The sequence below is a fragment of the Leptinotarsa decemlineata genome, unplaced genomic scaffold (assembly GCF_025532065.1).
Source record: "Leptinotarsa decemlineata unplaced genomic scaffold, Ldec_3_MD MMD2_tig00000026_RagTag_RagTag, whole genome shotgun sequence".
Classification (NCBI taxonomy): Eukaryota; Metazoa; Arthropoda; class Insecta; order Coleoptera; family Chrysomelidae; genus Leptinotarsa; species Leptinotarsa decemlineata.
This window is the reverse complement of record NW_027412539.1, coordinates 4,548,297-4,567,788: the sequence shown is the minus strand read 5'-3', so window position 1 is coordinate 4,567,788 and position 19,492 is coordinate 4,548,297. Positions and strand designations below refer to the sequence as shown.

General features: G+C 34.5%; 2 protein-coding genes across 4 annotated transcripts in view; one reads left to right on the top strand and one right to left on the bottom strand.

Moving 5' to 3' along the window:
* The window catches only part of LOC111506974 (uncharacterized), a 96,819-nt gene that overhangs the window by 50,584 nt on the left and 26,743 nt on the right, over positions 1 to 19,492 (bottom strand). Inside the window, exon 1 of one of the 3 annotated variants that reach the window (XM_074171630.1) lies at positions 14,211 to 14,253. The exons of 1 other annotated variant lie outside the window; for it this stretch is intronic. In XM_074171630.1, the coding sequence (XP_074027731.1) occupies positions 14,211 to 14,238 (28 nt within the window). In that variant the 5' untranslated portion in view covers positions 14,239 to 14,253. Of the gene's footprint in view, positions 1 to 1,003; positions 1,150 to 14,210; positions 14,254 to 19,492 lie in introns of those variants that run through there. One more of the 3 variants, XM_023162199.2, reaches the window with a different exon arrangement.
* On the top strand, positions 6,873 to 9,486 carry LOC141480900 (uncharacterized). Its single transcript, XM_074171635.1, has 5 exons — positions 6,873 to 8,542; positions 8,610 to 8,867; positions 8,924 to 9,019; positions 9,100 to 9,132; positions 9,187 to 9,486. The coding sequence occupies exons 1-5, from the start codon at positions 8,408 to 8,410 to the stop codon at positions 9,283 to 9,285; spliced, it is 621 nt and encodes a 206-aa protein (XP_074027736.1). The 5' UTR covers positions 6,873 to 8,407; the 3' UTR covers positions 9,286 to 9,486.

The following is a 19,492-nucleotide window of genomic DNA, read 5'->3' as shown; positions in this document are numbered from 1 at the left end:
TTTGACGTGTTTCGGGATTTTGTTAAAATATGTACTGTTACCGAAATAATGAATTTATTCCATTTGGCTTTTACACACTGTATAGCAGAAATAACACATGACACCAAATAGAACCCTGTGGAACATCTATGTTGGTATCCACTAATGTAGAGTTTGTAGCCCTCAACTCATTGCATTGTACATTTCTCAAACATACATACTGGTTGTGATTTTGTAGAAAGCTTTGTAAGCCATGTCAGTGCATTATCTTCCACACCAGCCTCTCAATCAGAATATCGTGATCCACACCGTTGAAAGCCCTGCTAAGATCACAAAATATCCCAACAGGGCACTCGCCAGCATCAATAAGGCGCATTATTTCGATATACAAACGGTGTACGGCAGATGTTGTTAACTTTCCTGGTCTGAACCCACGCTCATTTTCCGAGATTATTCCGTTAGTTTCAAGAAAACATGACAGGCGGTCTAAAAATGTGTCACAATTTTCAATTGAATGTTTTCATTCTAATTTGAAATCAAATAAAGATATCTTCCAAAAAACAAAAAAATAAATGTGCCCAATTATCCATCTAACTGTGATCTTTAATAAGTGAAGTTCTTAGATGACTGGTTATCAAATCACAACATTTTAAAGTTTACCTCAATCTGAAAGTCAGTTTATAATGGGAAAGAAAGATTTTGGCTTCTTATTTCTCCAGCTTCATAGAAACAAAAAATGTGTGAATTTTCAAAAAAAAAGAAGACAGCAAGTAATTTCAAAAAGAACTCGTTATAAAGATGGAGAAGTAGAAAGCCTTTCTTTCCCGAAAAATAAGTTCTCCTAAAAATATACCCCTTTCAATTCAAATCAGTTCATAATATTATGTAAAAATTCAGATCGCCTAGTTTTTGTATAAAACATGTTATATCAATGGGCGTTATTTTAAATCCTTCAGGTTACTTTTTAGGTAATCTCAAACATTCGGATGATTTGAAAATGTTTCAATAAATATTTGCTATTTACCTTTTTTATTGTTTTCCTCCATTGTTGTGCTCACAAAGTATCACGTCATTTTGAGATGGAATAATAGTTCAGTGCAATCTCAAACGCTGACAAAAGATAAAATTGTTGATTATCTTTGATTGAATATACAGGTTTGGACTAGAAACTGTAGAAAACAAATATTCAAGTACAAACACGCTGTTATGGAAGTGCATCAAATATTACTTTTATTTTTCTTTCTGTGAAAGATGTACCACGAGTAACCTTGTATGAACAAAAATAAATAAGTATGATTTGGAATGATCGACACAGATGAATCAGTTTTCATTGCAGTTTTTCCGCTGAGGGACGAATCAACTTGTTTCTGAAGGTTTCGAAAATCGTCGACACTACCGTTTGGGTACGCAATTTAAAAAAACACTATTGACACGTTAGGTCTGTACTGAGATACCTATGTATTTGTTTACTACAAATTTTCATACATCTGCATATCTAGATTGGATGATATCAGTGTATTACTTTGTTATCGTTGTAGATGAGCGGGTATATAATAGTTTCATTAAGTAATTAGATAGGTAGATATATTTTAAGATAAATAGGAAAGAAGCAAGAATTTCGTGATGAAGTAACTAATGTTACTGCAGTTTTGCCTCATTACATTGCATCAAACTAACAATGATTGATTACATTAGACTTTATATAACACCACTGTAGGTAATAATAGAGGTACTCAGCTTGATTGAGTACCTGCATTTTGTTTACTAGTGACAATATTAAATATGCCAGTTTGTAAACTGGTGATTCAACTAAATCGATTTGCTCATTTAACAGGTTGCACCCGCAATGTTTATGTTTGTGAATTTCCAAGGATTCCAAATAATTGAGTTTGCAACCCTTCCTCGCAAAGTGGAAACATTTCCAATCGTTTAGATTCGGGAACTTGTGGTTGCATGCCAAGGAATGGTTTGAAAACGTCGAATCATGTTTACCTAGTCTGAAGGACCTTTCATGTTCAACAGTTCAACATACCGTTTTTGGAAATTTCGACCACATCGTCCCACATAAACACTATTATACTCCAGACACTTAAGCTTATAAACTCCAGATTTCTCCAACTTGTCCACTTTATCTTTAGCATTGAAAAGGAAATCAGACAACCTGGCATGTGGTCTGAATGCCACTTCCACATTGTTTTTTATGAAGAAACTCGCAATTATCTCTGATCTTTTGTTTGATTGTTTGATCTGAGGGTATATTAATCTGTAAGTGAATTTACGGTTTTGTTTTCTGACTACCTTCTGGATTGTATCTACGTTGAAACCATTACTATGACTTATCTGTGTAATTATATCAATTTCCCTAGCTAGATTTTTAGCAGGCAGAAGCAGTGTGCTTTGTGCAATATCGAATTGTACGCTGCTAATTTATGACTGTCTACATGGAAAGAATCACTTGGGATGGTAATGTCTGTATACCTAGGTTTTCTGAAAACATTGAACTCAAATTTATTCTGATTGTGTGTAATGGTCAGGTCCAAGAAATTTATCTGTTTCTCTATCTCTGTTTCGAGTGTGAACTGAATGTTGCTATTGAGATTTTTCATGAATGTCATAAATTGGTTCAGCTGTCGTGTAGTACCTCTGTCTGAACTGTAGGTAACTCTGATTTAGGCACACATCGAAAGCTGTTGAAATTTCAAAGAAAGTGATATGGTTTACATTGGCTTGATCTAAAATGAGGGGCTTACATTCGTTGTACGGTATGTTGGAGAACATACTCTTTACATCGAATGAAACTAAAATTGAATTATGTGGCGTGGTTTGGTACCTTATGTTTTCCACTAAAGTTAGTGTAAGTTTCAATTTTCTTCTCTTCATTATGATTTCCTACGACGCAGTAACGGCTACATCCATCAATTTATTGAAAAAATTTCATATTCAGTTGTGGAATTAGCAGCGGTGGTAGTGTGCCCACTCACGATAGGAAAGCCGTGGATTCGATTCCCGCCTCGACCAGATATTTTTCTCGAGAGAATTGATCTGGTTGAAGCTGGGATGATTCTGCAACCGTGTTAGGAATCACACGTTGAAAGGTAAGGCCTTGTTAGTTCTTAGCTCGCACAAGATTCTCAACTTCTGAGAGTTGTCGTTATTATGGGGGCGACAGCTGATTAGCGGATAAACAGATTTTGAACAAACTTTTTTTTTCAATTTGTGTTTTATCGTGATGGAAAAACATGAGACGTATCTGCGTTCTGCTTTTTCGAAAACTAAAAATGGGATGAAACAGCAGCTAACGACAGACGGAACAAAATTTTGTTTTGAAAAATGTGGCATATGAAGGTCGAGAATATGTGAATGATGACGCTCGCTCTGGACATCCCAGCACATCAACAACCGATGAAAATGTTGGGAAAGGGAAGAAAATTGTTATCGAGATTCGTCAAATCACTATTAGAGAAGTTGCTAGGATATCGACTGGCTCATGCCATGCATTTTTTTTCGTAAATTTCGGGCATGAAGCGTGTGGCAGCAAAGTTCGTCCTAAATTGCTGAATTTCGGCTAAAAAAAACCGTTGCATCAGCATCGCTAAGGAATTATTGAATCCAAATTTGCCTGAAAGGGTCATAAACGGTGACGAATCATGAGTATGACATGGTTATGACATCGAAACCAAAGTCTAATCGTCCCAATGAAAGAGCCCAGGAGAGCCAAGACCAAACAAGCACGCCAACTTCGATCACATGTCAAGGTTTTGTTCAATGTTTTCTTCGATTACCGTGACGTAGATGGCTTTGGCATCGTCATTGCTTGTTCGTATTTTTTGGCCAAACACAACACCGTTATCATGTTTCAGCCACCGTTTTCACCACATTAGCCCCCCTGCTAGTTTTCTCTGTTCCTAAGATTGAAGAGACCCATGGAAAGATGACGTTTTGCGATGAGAGAACTCAAGAGCATACCAAAAAGTGCATATCAGAACTGTTTCGAGAGTTGGAAAAAACGCTGGCACGTGGCATATATGAGGCCGACAAAATGAAAATAGATAAATGAATGACTATTTTTTGAAAAAAATTAAAAATCACCTCATTTCTTGAACAGACAGCGTATTCATTACCAAAATTGAGCATTTATAAAAACATTTTTTATGTTCGACTTCTAAATGACTGTATCTCTGAAAGTTGAATTTTTTGGAAGAAGTTGAATACCCACCCCCGATTTTCTCCTGCGAAAAATCTGGAAGTATTCCTGTAATGTATATAATGAGGGATCGGGGTACTGAAGTATAGAGCTGAGGACGAAACATAAACGTTAAGTAGTATTCTAAAATAATCAGTTTAAGAAAATAATAATTTGGAAAATTCAAGATTGGCTTTCTCTTTGATGATTCAAGCATACGTAATTCGAGTACAGACAGAAAAATCCATGATTTGAAAGTCAGCCTCATTATGCTCTAAAATTAAGTCGACACACAACTCTAGTAATTCAGGACTATAGGAGGAGATAATTTATGATACTGTTGTAAATCATGCCCTAAAGAAAATAACGCCAACCGCCACTGGTAGCCATGAACCAATTGTGACGTGGCGAAGAACGCGCTCAGTTCGACCGAAATTTCGCGGATGTTCGCACCGAATCGATGGAATTCCCAGAGCATATTCATATTCTACCGACTTTGATAGAATTGCGGGAATGTTCCGGCGCCTTCGATTGCGCCATCCACTCGCCCATCGACACAATCAAGTGTAAGTTACAGTGCATTTAAAGTGATTAATTAGTGTTCAGTGTAGTCAATTATTGGTTAACTCACTGGAAAGAATGTAACAATATGATGATCTGCAGATGGAAATGAGAAGAGGAAATTCATTTTGGACCATACCTCAATATAGCAAATTTCTTGGAAATAGAAGCCACCTACAGCGGCTTGGTGGGGTGGTTTTCGAAAATACTAGTTGGAAAAATTTCCATAATGAATTTTCAGAGTGCAAACTGAATAGGAAAACGTTTTTCTTATCTGAAAGTACCTACTATGCATGATCTACATATCTTTGTGAAGAGTTTATTCTGAACATGAATGTTTTCTTCCTTCCTTCGGAAGTTTTCCCGAAAACTAATCTCTCCTAAAAATGTACTCTTTTAATTTGAACTTGTTGCTTTGTTGCAACAGCTACAGATAGTCATTGTTCTTTCAGTTATATAGATTTAATGACCAACATTTGCGATAGTGGGGTATCAGTCAATTCAAGAATCTATTTAGTTAATAGTCCCATCAACCTTATCATTACGTTGCATATTTCTACTAACAAAACGCAGCACATGAAACAGCACTCTCAACGAGAAATGGGAAAAAATTGAAGCTACACGATAGTTTAAAAAATATTTTTGAAAGTGAATATCTATTAGATAAATTGATTCATACTTGGTAAGCTAATTTTAGTTAGCTCAGACATTACCTGAGACAGCAATGCTTGTTTGGTGCAGGTGATAACTTCAAATGGTGAATATTCAGACCAATTCAATAAATGTATCCATTGGAAAGCATTAATAACGATGCAAGGTCAGCGGATCATGAAATGTTTTTTTCATAAATGTGCAGTGAATTAGGTTGACCTGAAAGGTTCCAATATTTTGTGTTTATCTTTTCACGGTCCGCAGCGGTTGGCTGTGGAATACTAATCGCTTTAAAATTCAAAGTAGTAAGACAGACAAGAAATCAATACATAAAACTTGAGTTAAGTGCTACCCAGTGTGATCCTAACACCCATAAATATAGGGTTTTTTATTAACCGCCTCCTATCTTGAAATTCAAATGAAGCGGAGTGTGTGTGAGATATCATGGAATTTTTTTTATCCGTTTGAAAGACATATTGATGCAATTATGTGTGGGATATAACATCGTTCAAATGTCTCAATAACTTGAGAAAACCCCACAAGAAAAAGTCTAACGGGGTCAAATCTCACGATCTCGTTGGCCAGTTCACATCACCTCCACGTGAGATGACCATGCCCTCAAATCGCTAGTGCAGAATATCCAATGTGGCATGAGCTGTCTGGCATGTAGCGCAGTACTGTTGAAACCAGATGTCGTTGGTGTCCAGATCATCCAATTCAGGCCAAAAAAAGTTGGTTATCATCGACATATAGTGCTCACCGTTGACAGTGATGGTCCGACCAACGTTGTTCTCAAAGAAATATGGACCGATGACGCCGCCAACCCAAAATCCACATTAAGCAGTGAAATTTTTGGGATTCATTGGTCGCTCTTGAATCCCATATGAATTGGTATCGTCCCAAATTCGACAGTTATGTTTGTTCACGTCCCCATTTATCCAGAAATGCGCCTTATCACTGAAGATGATTTTTCGATGGAAATTAGGGTCAGTTGCCAACTGCACCAGAGCCCATTCAGCGAACAGACGCCGTTGTCTACGGTCGTTTATCTTCAGTTCCCTGGTCAATTGCAGGCTCAAGCCACGACGCAAAATTCGCCAAGTTGTGGTCTGTTAATGGCCGAGTTTGTGTGAGTGATTGAAATCGACTGCCTCGGATTCTTCTGCACACTCTCACAGACAGCGGCGATGTTTTCGGCAGATTTTGCGTTTCATCCACGTACGGACATTGGTTGATCGTTTACCGAACCAGTGGACTCAAATTTATCCACCACATTACGAGTAGTTCTCTCGGTGGGACGATTATGGCGACCGTAAATGGGCGAAGCGCTCTATACGTTGCCGAACAGAACACCCATTTTATTATCTGCGCGTGTTCCTGAATGCTTTATCCATCCATGGTGATTTGGTAAAACAGACTGAATGAATAATAATGATAATATATGTTTATTTTCTCGTATACTGATATAAATTACATGGAGTGCTATCGAAAATAAACCAGATAATCACAGAAGCCATAGATAATAATAATAATAATATCTATAGCTTGTTCGTGATGAGACTATGTTGTGAATTAAGTGTATAATTACTTTTACATTACATTTACATTTCATTGAAAATAATGAGTGATCAATCGATTAATGAATAAATAATAAATAAACCTAATAACAGAAACAGTATTTACATACAGAATACATAGTTATTTTCATCTATTCAATAATTGCTTAGGTCAAATTGCTGTTTGGAATAGTTTTATTAATGAAGTCAAAAAAAGTTCTTTCGGTATTAAAAATAAATTTCTTTACTTCTCTTTCAAACATAGAAGAACTGTTGATATTTTTTATTTCTCCTGGTAATATTTGGTATAAGAGTGGTCCGAGATATGTTGCGTTTCTTTGTCCTATAGTTTTGTCACATCGTGGTGCATTTAAAAAGTTTCCCTTTTTCCTAGTATTGTAGAAGTGAATGATTGGTTCTATTTTGATGTTTCCTTTTTTAACATTACTCAGTATGCTGATACAGAAAAGTTGTGGAATATCACATACACTTGCTTCTTTAAATAAGGTCTCAAATGGATGCGTTTTTATTTTAATAAATATAATTTTCAGTATCCATCTCTGTATAGGACATTTAGATTCCTAAGATGACAATCATTCACTCCTCTCCAACCTATTATATCATAGGATAGTTGTGATTGTACAAGTGCAAAGTACAATGTTTTCAAATATTGAATGTCGAGAAAGTTTTTCAGGAGATTGAACTTAGAAAGTGTACCTCTCAACTTTCTGATTATTTCTTTCATCTGTAGGTGCCATCGAAAATGCCTATCTATATAGATACCTAGATATTTTATTGACTCGCCTTCAGGTGTTTGATTATTATTTCCTATATTTAAGTATCCCATGTTGGTTAATGTACTGCAATATGATGTGAATGGTAAATATTTGGTTTTTTCGATGACATGATAATGACAAATGATATGGCAGATGTAGCTTCAACAAGATGGCCGTTATTAATTGTCAAAATTAAAAAGTCCCTGTTGGGACTAAGTGTATATTACAATAAAAAACTAACTTTAATTTCAACTGAATTGAAATGGTTTTGACTATTGTTGTTGACCTTCTATTCACCCAAAATATCCTCGAAGTTCCACTTGCAAGTTTTCATTTGCGGGGAACGTTCTTTCAGGAAGTTGGAGAGCCATACACAAAAATGATCCGACAAGCCATAACATCGAAGTTTGGCCAGCAAACCCTCATGCCACACACGGTCAAAGGCCTTAGGCCCGGTTCCATAATATCGGTCAAAAGCAAACTTTACCAAAAGGCGCCTTTTCTCAAAAGTCGGCTTCAAATGTCCCAGGTATTCCATAATCGAATGTAAAGTCGCCTTTAATGAAAGTGCGGTTTTCTTGCATTGAATGATAGTTGGCATCACTGAGCGTACATAAAGTGGGGTTAAATGTGTTTGTTTTGGTTCGTTTTCGCGCTTCGCTGCCTCTGGATTTTTAAGTACTTCGTTTCTTTTCTTGTTGATGGCTTCAAGCAGTTGCAAAAAAAAGGCATCGCCCTTCAGTAAGGAAGAAGAGCTGCGGTTAGTAGAGAAAATCAATGAAGAGAGGAAGTTCATAGAGAACAAAGAAACAAACAAGGTTTCAAATACTGCGAAGGTGAGTTCATTCCAGTTTGTAAAGAATGTGACTGCTCATATCTGAGTAACATTAGATATAATTGCAGGAAATGGCATGGGTACGGATTTGCGCTTCATTCAACACCAACACTTTAGAATTCAGAGGTGTCGACCAACTAAAGTCAAAGTATGACAACCTCAAAACAAAAACGAGGAAACAAGTGGCGAAAGAGAAAAAATATGAGAAGGGCACTGGTGTTGGATTCTTCATACCAAAGATGGACGACCCAGTTATGGACATGATTCTAAAAATTGTGAATGCAAAAACGGTTGTAGGTCTCACAAACCCAAACGACGATGACAATGTGAGTAATTATTGAAATATCTTTGAATATATTTATGAAATATTTTTTTATTTCAGGCAAATGAAACAATTTTGGAGAAGATGGATGAAGATCTTAAAGAAGATTCAGATGTCTCTCTTATTGAACCGCCATTGCTCAATGAAAAAATGGAAGTATGTAATTTATTGGTTTTAAATGTTTATAATTTGATTATTTTATAAAGAATTTTTAATCAATGATTTTTAAATTGCAGGTGGTACTTGCAGAGGAACTGCCATCTGAAGAAGTTAGTATATTGATGCAAATTTTCTTACAATCAAATCAATGAGATTAATTTTAGGTGCAAATTGCGAAACCGTCGTGCCATCAAAAACTCCCATCAAAAAATGTGCTTAGAGGAAAAAAGAATCTCCCTGGATGTTTCAGAAACGTAAGTTAAAATAAACTTGCTCTTGAACAAGTTAAGCATTTATTTATTTAAAGGTTGCTTCAGAGAAAGTTACCAACTGGGCGGATTATAATCCTTATAAACTGAAACAATCTCCGTCCAAAAAGCTGCGACCTGTTATGCAGAGTTTATTAGGAGATTCGAAAGAAATTGATTACAAAGTCATGGCAGAAACCATGAAGGACGAGTTGAAGAAGGAGAAAAAGAATATTGAAATTGAATTGTTAAAACTCGATCTATTACGAAAACAAATTCAGTGAATGTTTCAAAAATTATTCTTTATGAAACTTTATTTTTTCTATGTACAATTTCAATATAGATTATCTCTTTACAAATTTGCAAAATGATTGTTTATTATAAGCCTTTGCATGTTTCTGCCTCCGTTCAATACATTTTCATCATCTTGGCCTCCTCCTCCTTCTTCTTCTTGTTCTTCTTCAACTTCAATGTCTTCTTGGACAAGTCACTCAGGTAGAGGTTCATCGCTCCAATCAATAGCCATATTATGTAAAACCGCTGTTGCTATAATGACGGCTATAATGGTGTTAAGTTTGAGGCGCATTCCGACGCTCAGAACTGGGAATTGTTTTTTCCACACACCATATTGTCTCTCCACAACATTTCTTGTTCTGATTATAGATTCATTGTATAAATTTTCTGCATTCATCATGACCCTGCGCAACTTGGTCGTCAAGTATGGTTCAAGATGATAACCGCTGTCTCTTATCAAAATATATGGCTCATACTCGTCACGCTCAAACTCATTCTTCAAAATACTATTTTTAAAAATGGTTTGGTGATAAGCCGAGCCTGGCCAACGAGCGACAATGTTCTTTATTCTCAGGTTTGCATCGCTAACAGTTTGAACATTGAGTGCAAAGAAGTTTTTGCGAGACCTGAATATTTCAGCGACGGCACCTCCGACAGAATCTATTCTAACCAGTGTGCAATCGATGGCACCTATAACTCTGCGGAATCTTGCTATTCTAAAAAATTCTTGAGCATCATTTTCCATCTCTTCCCTGGTAGATCTCATGTTTATGTACCACTTATTTAGACCTGCTATCGCACATGACACCTTTTTTACTATTCTACATGCGGAAGTATTTGAAATTCCCATGAAATCTCCCGCAGTTATTACGAAGTTTTCCGTCAGACAAGTTTTCAGACACAAACTGAAAGAAAGTCCTCCTGAAACAGCTACTTTCATATAAACATTGAATTACACAAAAGAAAAAATTCTTTCGAAACAAGTACTTCTATATGAACACTGAATTATACAGAAGATACTTTTCTCTACTCAGTTTGTATTTTAAACTTTCGTTATGGAATAAGAATCAGATATCATTCACATGAGTGAATGTATCAAGATGGAGTAGTAGAAAGCCAAAAACTTTCTTTCCCAAACATTATTGTTATATTGATTTCATAAGAATAAACTAGTGTCATTAACTCAAGTTGGGTATTGAAAAATAATAAATGAAAATAGTTTGTTTATTAGCTTGATAGTACAAATGGGAAAAACATGTTTTAATTGAAGTGTAGTTTTGTTTTCGATATTACATGGTATTCACATTTGTTAGTATGTTTAACAGATTCTGTTGATGGCTCTCATATGTTGACTTGATTCAAAAAGAGATAATACACTTTGACGTACAACGCTGTAAAATTTTTGAATTTTTTTTACTATTCCAGACTTTCCATACACTTCTCTAGTCGTTACAGCTCATTGACATAAGATCTGGCGACTGGTATCAACATGTTTATGGACAACGCTGTCTGTAGATACCATTTTCGACATCAAAAGACATCTTCACGACGTTAATAAACGCCGTCACGACGCGCACAACTGAAAATTTTTCCGCCGACTCCGGCGGCAATTTAATTCTTCCCCAAATCGGCTTGTGCGATATCACATTCCATACGAATTATTACTTTGTAATTCTACCACGGAAAAAATGTGGATTTTTTTATTTTGAGTGTACTTTTGCGATGCCTTTTATGTTTCGAGATTTGGCAACCCTAGTGTTGCAATCTGTCAACTGACACCTCTATCGTAAAGTTGGACATTTTTGAGCTTATACGTACTCAGAACGTTTTGACATACGCGCGCTATTTGTGTTGTTTACAGTAACTTAAAAGATTCATTTCGGCCCAAAAATGGAATTAAATCTTGCACATTTTCGTGCGATTATTTTTTACAACTTTCGACGTGGATTAACTCAGCAACAGTGCATGGATGAACTTGATTCAATTTTTGGCGATGAAGCTCTATCAAGTACCAGTGTTTATCGACGGTATGGTGAATTCAATCGTGGTCGTAGTTCACTCCGAAAGGAATTTCATGAAGGTCGTCCAAAATAAGTTGTTGTTTCGAAAACCATTGATGCTGTGCGCGAACTGATATTGCAAGATCGTCATTTGACCTATCGTGAGATTACGACAACATTCGGCATTAGCGGGACCAGCATACATTCAATATTGCATAAACATTTGACTGTCAAAAAAATTTGTTCGCGTTGGATCCCACAAAATTTGTCAATCGCTCAAAAAAAGGCTCGTGTCGATTGGTCGAAGGAAATGCTCAAAAAATACGATCGCGGTGCTTCGAAACACGTCTATGACATCGTGACAGGTGATGAATCGTAGATTTACGCCCAAATGTAAACAGCAGTCGACTGTGTGGGTGTTTCAAGATGAGCCAAATCCAACAAAAGTTTTTCGCGCACGAAGCACTTCCAAGCAAATGGTCGCCTGTTTTTTCGGAAAAACTGGACATGCCGCAACGGTACCACTAGAACAACGCAGAACAGTCAATTCTGAGTGGTACACAACCATTTGTTGTGTACCACACATGTGGCTACCACATAAGAGGTGGATATATGCTATTTGGGACTTTTATTTAAAACTATTTAAGATAAACAATCTTACGATACATTATATGCATGTAACTCTATCGGTATAGGCAGCGCACGCCAAGATAGGTCTCAGGGAGCAACAATATTATGATCAAAATTACACAAAACTTTTGTAAATTGTAGCCTTTATGTTATTCTGATATATAAGCTCTATTTATATAGAGTTTCATCTAAATCTTGTGAAACAGCACTACAGTTATCATTAACTAAATTTACTAATGAAACAGATAAAGGTAAATATGTTGTAGCTGTCTTTTTAGATTTCAAAAGGGCCTTTGAAACGATTGATAGAAGTATTTTGCTTCAGAAGCTGAGAAGATATGGGATTGAGAAGTCGGTATATGAATGGATAAGTAATTATTCATCAGAAAGGAAACAGAAAGTACGTGTGAACGAGTATTTCTCATTATATATAATAAATCACACACGAGTGCCACAAGGTAGTGTGCTTGGTCCCCTATTATTCATTCTGTATCTGAATAATATTCAATTATTATTTACAGACTGTGAGTTCATCAACTTATTTGCAGATGATACATTATTGGCCTGAACTGGAGTAAATTCAGAAGAAACTGTTGGCAGAATGAATAAAGTTCTAGAGAAAGTAGAAACATATCTGAAAACCGATAAAATGAAACGTTAAAAAAACAAAAGCAATGATAATTACTACTAAATTCAAATATAATCAATTAAATACAAACATCATAAATATAAAAATTGAAGATGAACGTATAGAAATATTAACATCAGTGAAGTATTTGGAATTTCAACTTGATAATTGCTTATCATTCGACGACCACTTCAAATATTTTGAAAAAAAGATTACAAAAAAATTAAATGTTTTCTCAAGAATCGACAATAACTTATCAACAGATACAAAAATTATGGTATATAAATCAGTAATCCAACCCCATTTTGACTACTGTGCATCTATTTTATTCTCTTTCAATTTGAACAAAGTGCAACAAATACAAAAACTACAAAATGGAGGAATGAGAATAATTTTAAAATGTAATAGGTATACACCAATTTCTATCATGCTATCTGCTCTACAATGGCTCTCAGTATCCAAAAGATTATTCTATTTTTCATGGTTTTCATTTATAAAATATTAAATAAAATGACCCCACCATACTTACTATCATTAATACATTTCAATGATTTACTTGATTCAATTAAATCTACTCTATCATTAAAGATTTTCAAGAGCGAACTGTTAAAATATATTCATGATGGAATTTGAAAAATTCCTTTTAGTTCGGTTCAAATTATGTATGCATATAAAGTTGTATTATTTATATGAATTTTGTTGATTATATTATATGTTAAGTTAGCTAACCTGTATATTAGGGAATCCTAATTCAATAAATAAATTCAACAAAATTCAACAAATCCGTTCAGTCGTTTAAACGTGAAAGAGCCACAAACATATATACATCCATCCACACAAACTTTCACATTTATAATATTAGTAGATATAGATTTTACATCTAGTCATATTTTGGAGTTTATTTGTTGAAATATGATAACATTCACATGTAAACTATGACATCACTTTCATTTGGGTTGGAACAAAATAATAGAATTCATAGTTCGATTCTGGAAAGATAACACGTGTATATTACTTATCTGGTAACTAATCACCCAGTTCTGATGGATTTTCAAATATTCATGAGTAAATATTTTGGTACTTGTTACTCATTACTGATAATCCACTTTACGACGTACATATGAAAAATAGTTCATTTACACACGACATTTTTTTACATCAAAGAAATAGAAATATTTTTATATCTATTGGGAACTTTTTTTTTTCAAGCTCAAGTTGAATTTGCATCCAAAGAAGAAAATGGAAGAAATGAAATGAATAATGTGCAGAAAAGTTTTGAGATTCAAACTCATATTATTCTGATAACCACGAAAAGCAGAATTGTAATGTTTTGTTTGCAATTAGATTTTTCAGTTCCACCGTTCTGACTGAATTAAAGACATACCTACTTAATCCACTGAAATTTTCATCAACCATAAATTTGACCTCGTAACAATAAAAGACTCGATGCACTGTCCAATTTGCAAAGATACTATACCATTTATCATCATTATCGTACATTTGGTGTGTTTTGTAAAACAGCTGATAAAGAACAATAGATTAAAAACTTGAAATGGTTTGGCAGGTGTTTGTTTTGGTTTTCTAGAGAGAAAAATACATTTTATTGTTTTGACTCATTTCAATAACTTCAACAGGATATGAACAGGTTAGGTTATGTCAAAAGTGAGTGGGTCTTTTCGACTCTCCACCGCATTCCGCAAAGGTTTATTGTGGCTCGAACGACTAATGTAACAATGATATATTTATGTCTAATTATACAAGTTTACAAATTCGGGCCAACTTCTGGACAAGAGCAGATTAGAATATGCTAGAAAAATGATTTATATATATTCTTTTGCTCAACAGGAAGGCTCATAGTGATTTCCTTTCTACAATTGGGAAGCAATCGCGCAAAACTCGATCAATCCATTTTCTGAAATTCTGAATAAATTAAGAAAAACGGGTAGTATGCAATCGCTATTATAATAAATTGATGGATGTAGCCATGTAGACATTTTCAAACTTATACATTAAACTAACAATTGTTTATTACATTAGCTCTTATATAGCACCCGTGTATATAATGATAGACGTACTTGGCTTGATTGAGTACCTGAATTTATAATTTTTACGATGCGGATGTGCTCATTTGAAAACAGGTGAGTAAACTACATTGATTTGATCATTTAACAGGTTGCACCCGCAATGTTTATGCTTGCTAATTTCCAAGGATTCTAAATAATTGAGTTTGCAACCCTTCCTTGCATAGTGCAGAATTTCCGTATCGTTTAGATTCGGGAACTTGTAGTTGCATGCCAAGGAGTGGTTTGAAAACGTCGGATAATTTTTTTTTCTTGTCTGAAGGACCTTTCATGTTCAGCATACCGTTTTTGGAAATTTCGACATTGTCCCACATAAACATTATTACACTCCTGGCACTTAAGCTTATAAACTCCAGATTTCTCCAACTTGTCCACCTTATCTTTGGCATAGAAAACGAAATCAGATAACCTGACATTTGGTTTGAATGCCACTTCCACGTTGTTTTTTCAGAAAAAACCGGCAATTATTTCTGTTCTTTTTCCAAAATATGTTAGAGTTGCCCATTTCTTGATTTCTGGTTGTTTGATCTGAGGGTATATTAATCTGTAAGTGAATTTACGGTTTTGTTTTCTGACTAACTTCTAGATTGTATCTGCGTTGTAACCATTATTATGACCTATCTGTGTAATTATATCAATTTCCCTAGCTAGTTTGTTAGCAGACTAAGGCAGCTAATGTAGGCTACTAATTTATGACTGTCTGGATGGAAATAATCGCTTGGGATAGTAATGTCTGTATAGCTAGGTTTTCTGAAAACATTGAACTCAAATTTATTCTGATTGTGTGTAATGGCCAGGTCTAAGAAATTTATCAATTTTTCTATCTCTGTTTCGAGTGTGAACTGAATGTTGCTATTGAGATTTTTCATGAATATCATAAATTGGTTTAGCTGTGTTGTAGTACCTCTGAAACAGGCGTCCTTATAGGACGAAACTGCAGTAACGTTAGTTATAAATGAAAGTGGTAAAAACATATAAAGTTTCAATTCTCTTTTCTTCATTAATCACTATTACATTTTTGAGTATTTTTTTTTTGGCAAAAAACGTGATGAAGGTTGATTTTTGAAATCCGGAAGTTTTGATGAAATCGATTCTATAGATTTTTTTTAAAGTAGAATAATTATTGGAATTATCGGCTTTTGCTCAAAACTCAAATTTTAGCGGTGTTTGATCAAAATTTTCCCCCAAAAAACATCCTTTTTAACGCATTCAATATTGCTCATGAGAATGATAGTAATAGTAACAACACAAATATTTTGAATATATTTTTTGCTAAAAAATATATTAGAAAAAACTGAATATGGACTGCGATTTCCTCTCCAAGGCAATCACAAAGTTGTTGCTCTTCATTATCCTATTCATCGTTAACAACAGGCCTCCGTAATAATTTATTGAATCATATAATTTCTGGCATATCCATCTCTTCCCAACTAGAACCAAATTGTTGCTTCAGAAGGTGTTTTATGACAAAAAACCCAAGAGACATTTTTTGTTTAGAATGAAACAGACTATCGAAAATAAATTTTCAAATGGTAAACAAGTAATAAGACAAAAAGTTACATTGGAAATACATTTTAGGGGTTGCGTTTTCCACCCCTTACAACCATGGGATAAACCAAATAAATTTATGGCTAAGTGTCTTTTTGGTAGTACAAAACGTCAGGTCAATTTCATTATTGTAACTTTTTTAGTGCTTGTGAAAAAAATTGTTATACAAATTTTATGTACACCCTTTAAGGGGCTGTATCTTAACAAGGGATGCTCCATTGAAATTTCTTCATATGAAAGATACTATCTTTTTTTCGATGAGGAATCACCTCCTCAAATGTTTTTCACTTATTGATTTACACCCTGTATAAAACGAGATCTTTGTCATTAGCTTTGTTTTAAGCAGCTTATCGCTACTACACAAGAGGTGATAGTGCAATAAAACAATTACGATTTATCGGGTTTTGTTCAAAGTTTGGATTTTTCGCTTTTTGCAAGAAACGGGACACTTCATGCAGTGAATTTCTTTGATGTTCCCCCCATTCATTTTTTGACATTCGTCACTAAAACAAATATTGTGGAGATAGGTAGGATGCCTTGCAATGGTTTCCGTCATGATTTCGCAGAATTCTGTTCTTCGATGAGGGTCATCTTCAATTAATTGGTGTACCATTTTAATTTTGTACGGATGAATTCCTCTTCAAAAGTCTCCACACAGTAAAAGGAGACACCTCACAAACATTCGCGACGGAATAAGTACACTGTTCAGGATTTACTGCCATCTCACCAATTCTTTGCACTTGCTGTTCTTCCGGAATGGACTGATGACCTGGGGGCTTTTTGTTCTGTACACTACCGGTAGTTGTGAATTTGGATAGAAGTTCCCTCAAATATTTTCTACAGATGGGCCGATTCGGAAAAAGTTTATTGAAAATCCTTTCGGTCTCGTGAAAGTTACGCGTCGCACCGTAAATGAAAATCGCTTCAATTTTTTCTTGCAATGGACGAGAATTGACCATTTCAGAGATTGTTGACGTGGTACCTTTCTACTAGTAAAACCAAAAACTAAATGAGAATATTCTAAGTAAACAATGATGTTCATTTTCTAGAACTATCCATTTCAATGTGTTTGTCTTCACGAAAAAGATGTGTCACAGGACCCCCCTTTTTATTTAATTTTTTTCCCATATGGCGCCCAGTGGCCATATTAAAAGTTTCATTTGTCAATCCCACTTCAAAATAAAGTATTCATGCATTGATTTCATTATCCCAAATTTCAATTTTTTGGTTGACCCGTTCAAAAAATAAAAGGGGGGGGAGACATTAAAGAAATGCACTGTATACGATTTTGTATGGGTTACATCGGCTTTTGCTCGATTCTGAACTCATGCATCGAGGAAACCTTCCAATTAATATAAATCAATGCCTAACTCATTTTTCACACAAAAATACAGTTATCGTGTTTTGCGAAATTGCTCCTCAATTAAACATAAACTCAAAAAGCTCATAAAATCATGTTTTTATAGTTTTCATCAATATCGATTTTTATAATCAGTTTATTACCAGTCATAACTTCAACACAAAATTGACCATGACTGTGGCCTCAATTAAAGAACACGCCAATCTTGCACCAGCATAATATTTTGAATTCATTATATTGGAAAAACCATATGAAAAAACGTCTCCAGTAAATTTGTGATAGCATTGATTTGCCAACTTTTACAAAAAACAATATTGTTTCTGTAGCAAATTTTATGAAAAAGTTATATTTATATCATACCTTTGATATATTCAGTGGTATTTCAATTCTTATATCTTATATTCATATGGTGAATTGAATTTTGAATATTTTTTGAAAACAATGACATTTGCAAAATAATTAAGAGACCTTTTCAGTAGAAATTTCCATACGAAGTTACTAGGAGACCATTTCATTGAAACTTTATTGTCAAATGAAAAAGCTCTCTTAGGATTTGCTGGGACTTTTTGAGAAATTTTCTTTACTATAAAATGAATTTCTAGTAAAAATTCCAGAGAGCTGCAAATGTAATAGTCTTGAAGAGACGAAGGAAACAATTGTTTTAAATGGGATCCATCCCCCGTTTTGGATTTGATAGAAACATATATGCATTGTATACGTTTAGTAATTTTTTTTGAGGATATCATTGTTTATAAATCAATAAAGGGAACGAATTTTGAAAAATCGAAAGAATAATCTCGAAACCACATTATTTTTCTAAAATAAATATTTTATTTTGATTATCAAAAGAGCCTATTCGAAAAAAGACTCACAATGATATCAGAAAGTATAAGGAAATATAGAAAATAGAACTGTTTTTCGTTGTCATCGGTCTACCTCGTATATTAAAAATGTACAATATTTTTGTCGCTTTTGAAGCCAGCGGCACCGCAGATAACATATATAGCCATTTAAGTGACATCACTAAAACTTTGTTTTGCTAGACCGGTTAGAGTAATGTTTGTAAGTAAATGTTATGAAATCGATAATAAATGGACGGTAAGTACAATGCTAGTTTATATTTACTCAGTGTGTTATTATTTGATTGTCTCATTTCATGAAGGTGTTCATTACACAGTGAAATATTGCTTTGATGATTAGGTGATCATAAATGAATTTGAATAAGTATTGCTATGAAGAATTTTATTTTATAAATACTGGTGTTGAAAATAAACCTTAAACAACAACATGATCATTTTAATTTTTTACAAATTCAATAACTCGAAGAACAATCAAATCCCATTATATTTTAAGTCACATTGAAGAGTTGTCTGATTGATTGACGTCACAGGTCTGCGCACTTTCATAAGCTTTTTATTGGAAATATTCTTTGAAAGATATTTTTTGTGGCGGACTCAATGCTTCTTGCTGTTTTTTGGATATATATCCTTCCACAATCTGAAGAATTAACGGAGCTTCATCAATGCATAATTTGCTGAAGTGTAATGAAGGGCAAACTGAAAAGTTCAACCCGAAAAGTTACTGCGTAACATAAACCACTAAAGAGTCCAATTAGTCAGTAACTTGCCGTATTCAGAAACATTTTTCGAGGTCAAAACACAAGCACTACAGAAAAATCCTT

Excerpts from the sequence above, each read along its gene's own strand:
- LOC141480900 (XM_074171635.1), top strand. The coding sequence starts at position 8,408 with ATGGCTTCAAGCAGTTGCAAAAAAAAGGCATCGCCCTTCAGTAAGGAA. Across the intron at positions 8,543-8,609 it reads AGGTTTCAAATACTGCGAAG|GAAATGGCATGGGTACGGAT; the intron begins GTGAGTTCATTC and ends ATATAATTGCAG. Across the intron at positions 8,868-8,923 it reads ACCCAAACGACGATGACAAT|GCAAATGAAACAATTTTGGA; the intron begins GTGAGTAATTAT and ends TTTTTATTTCAG.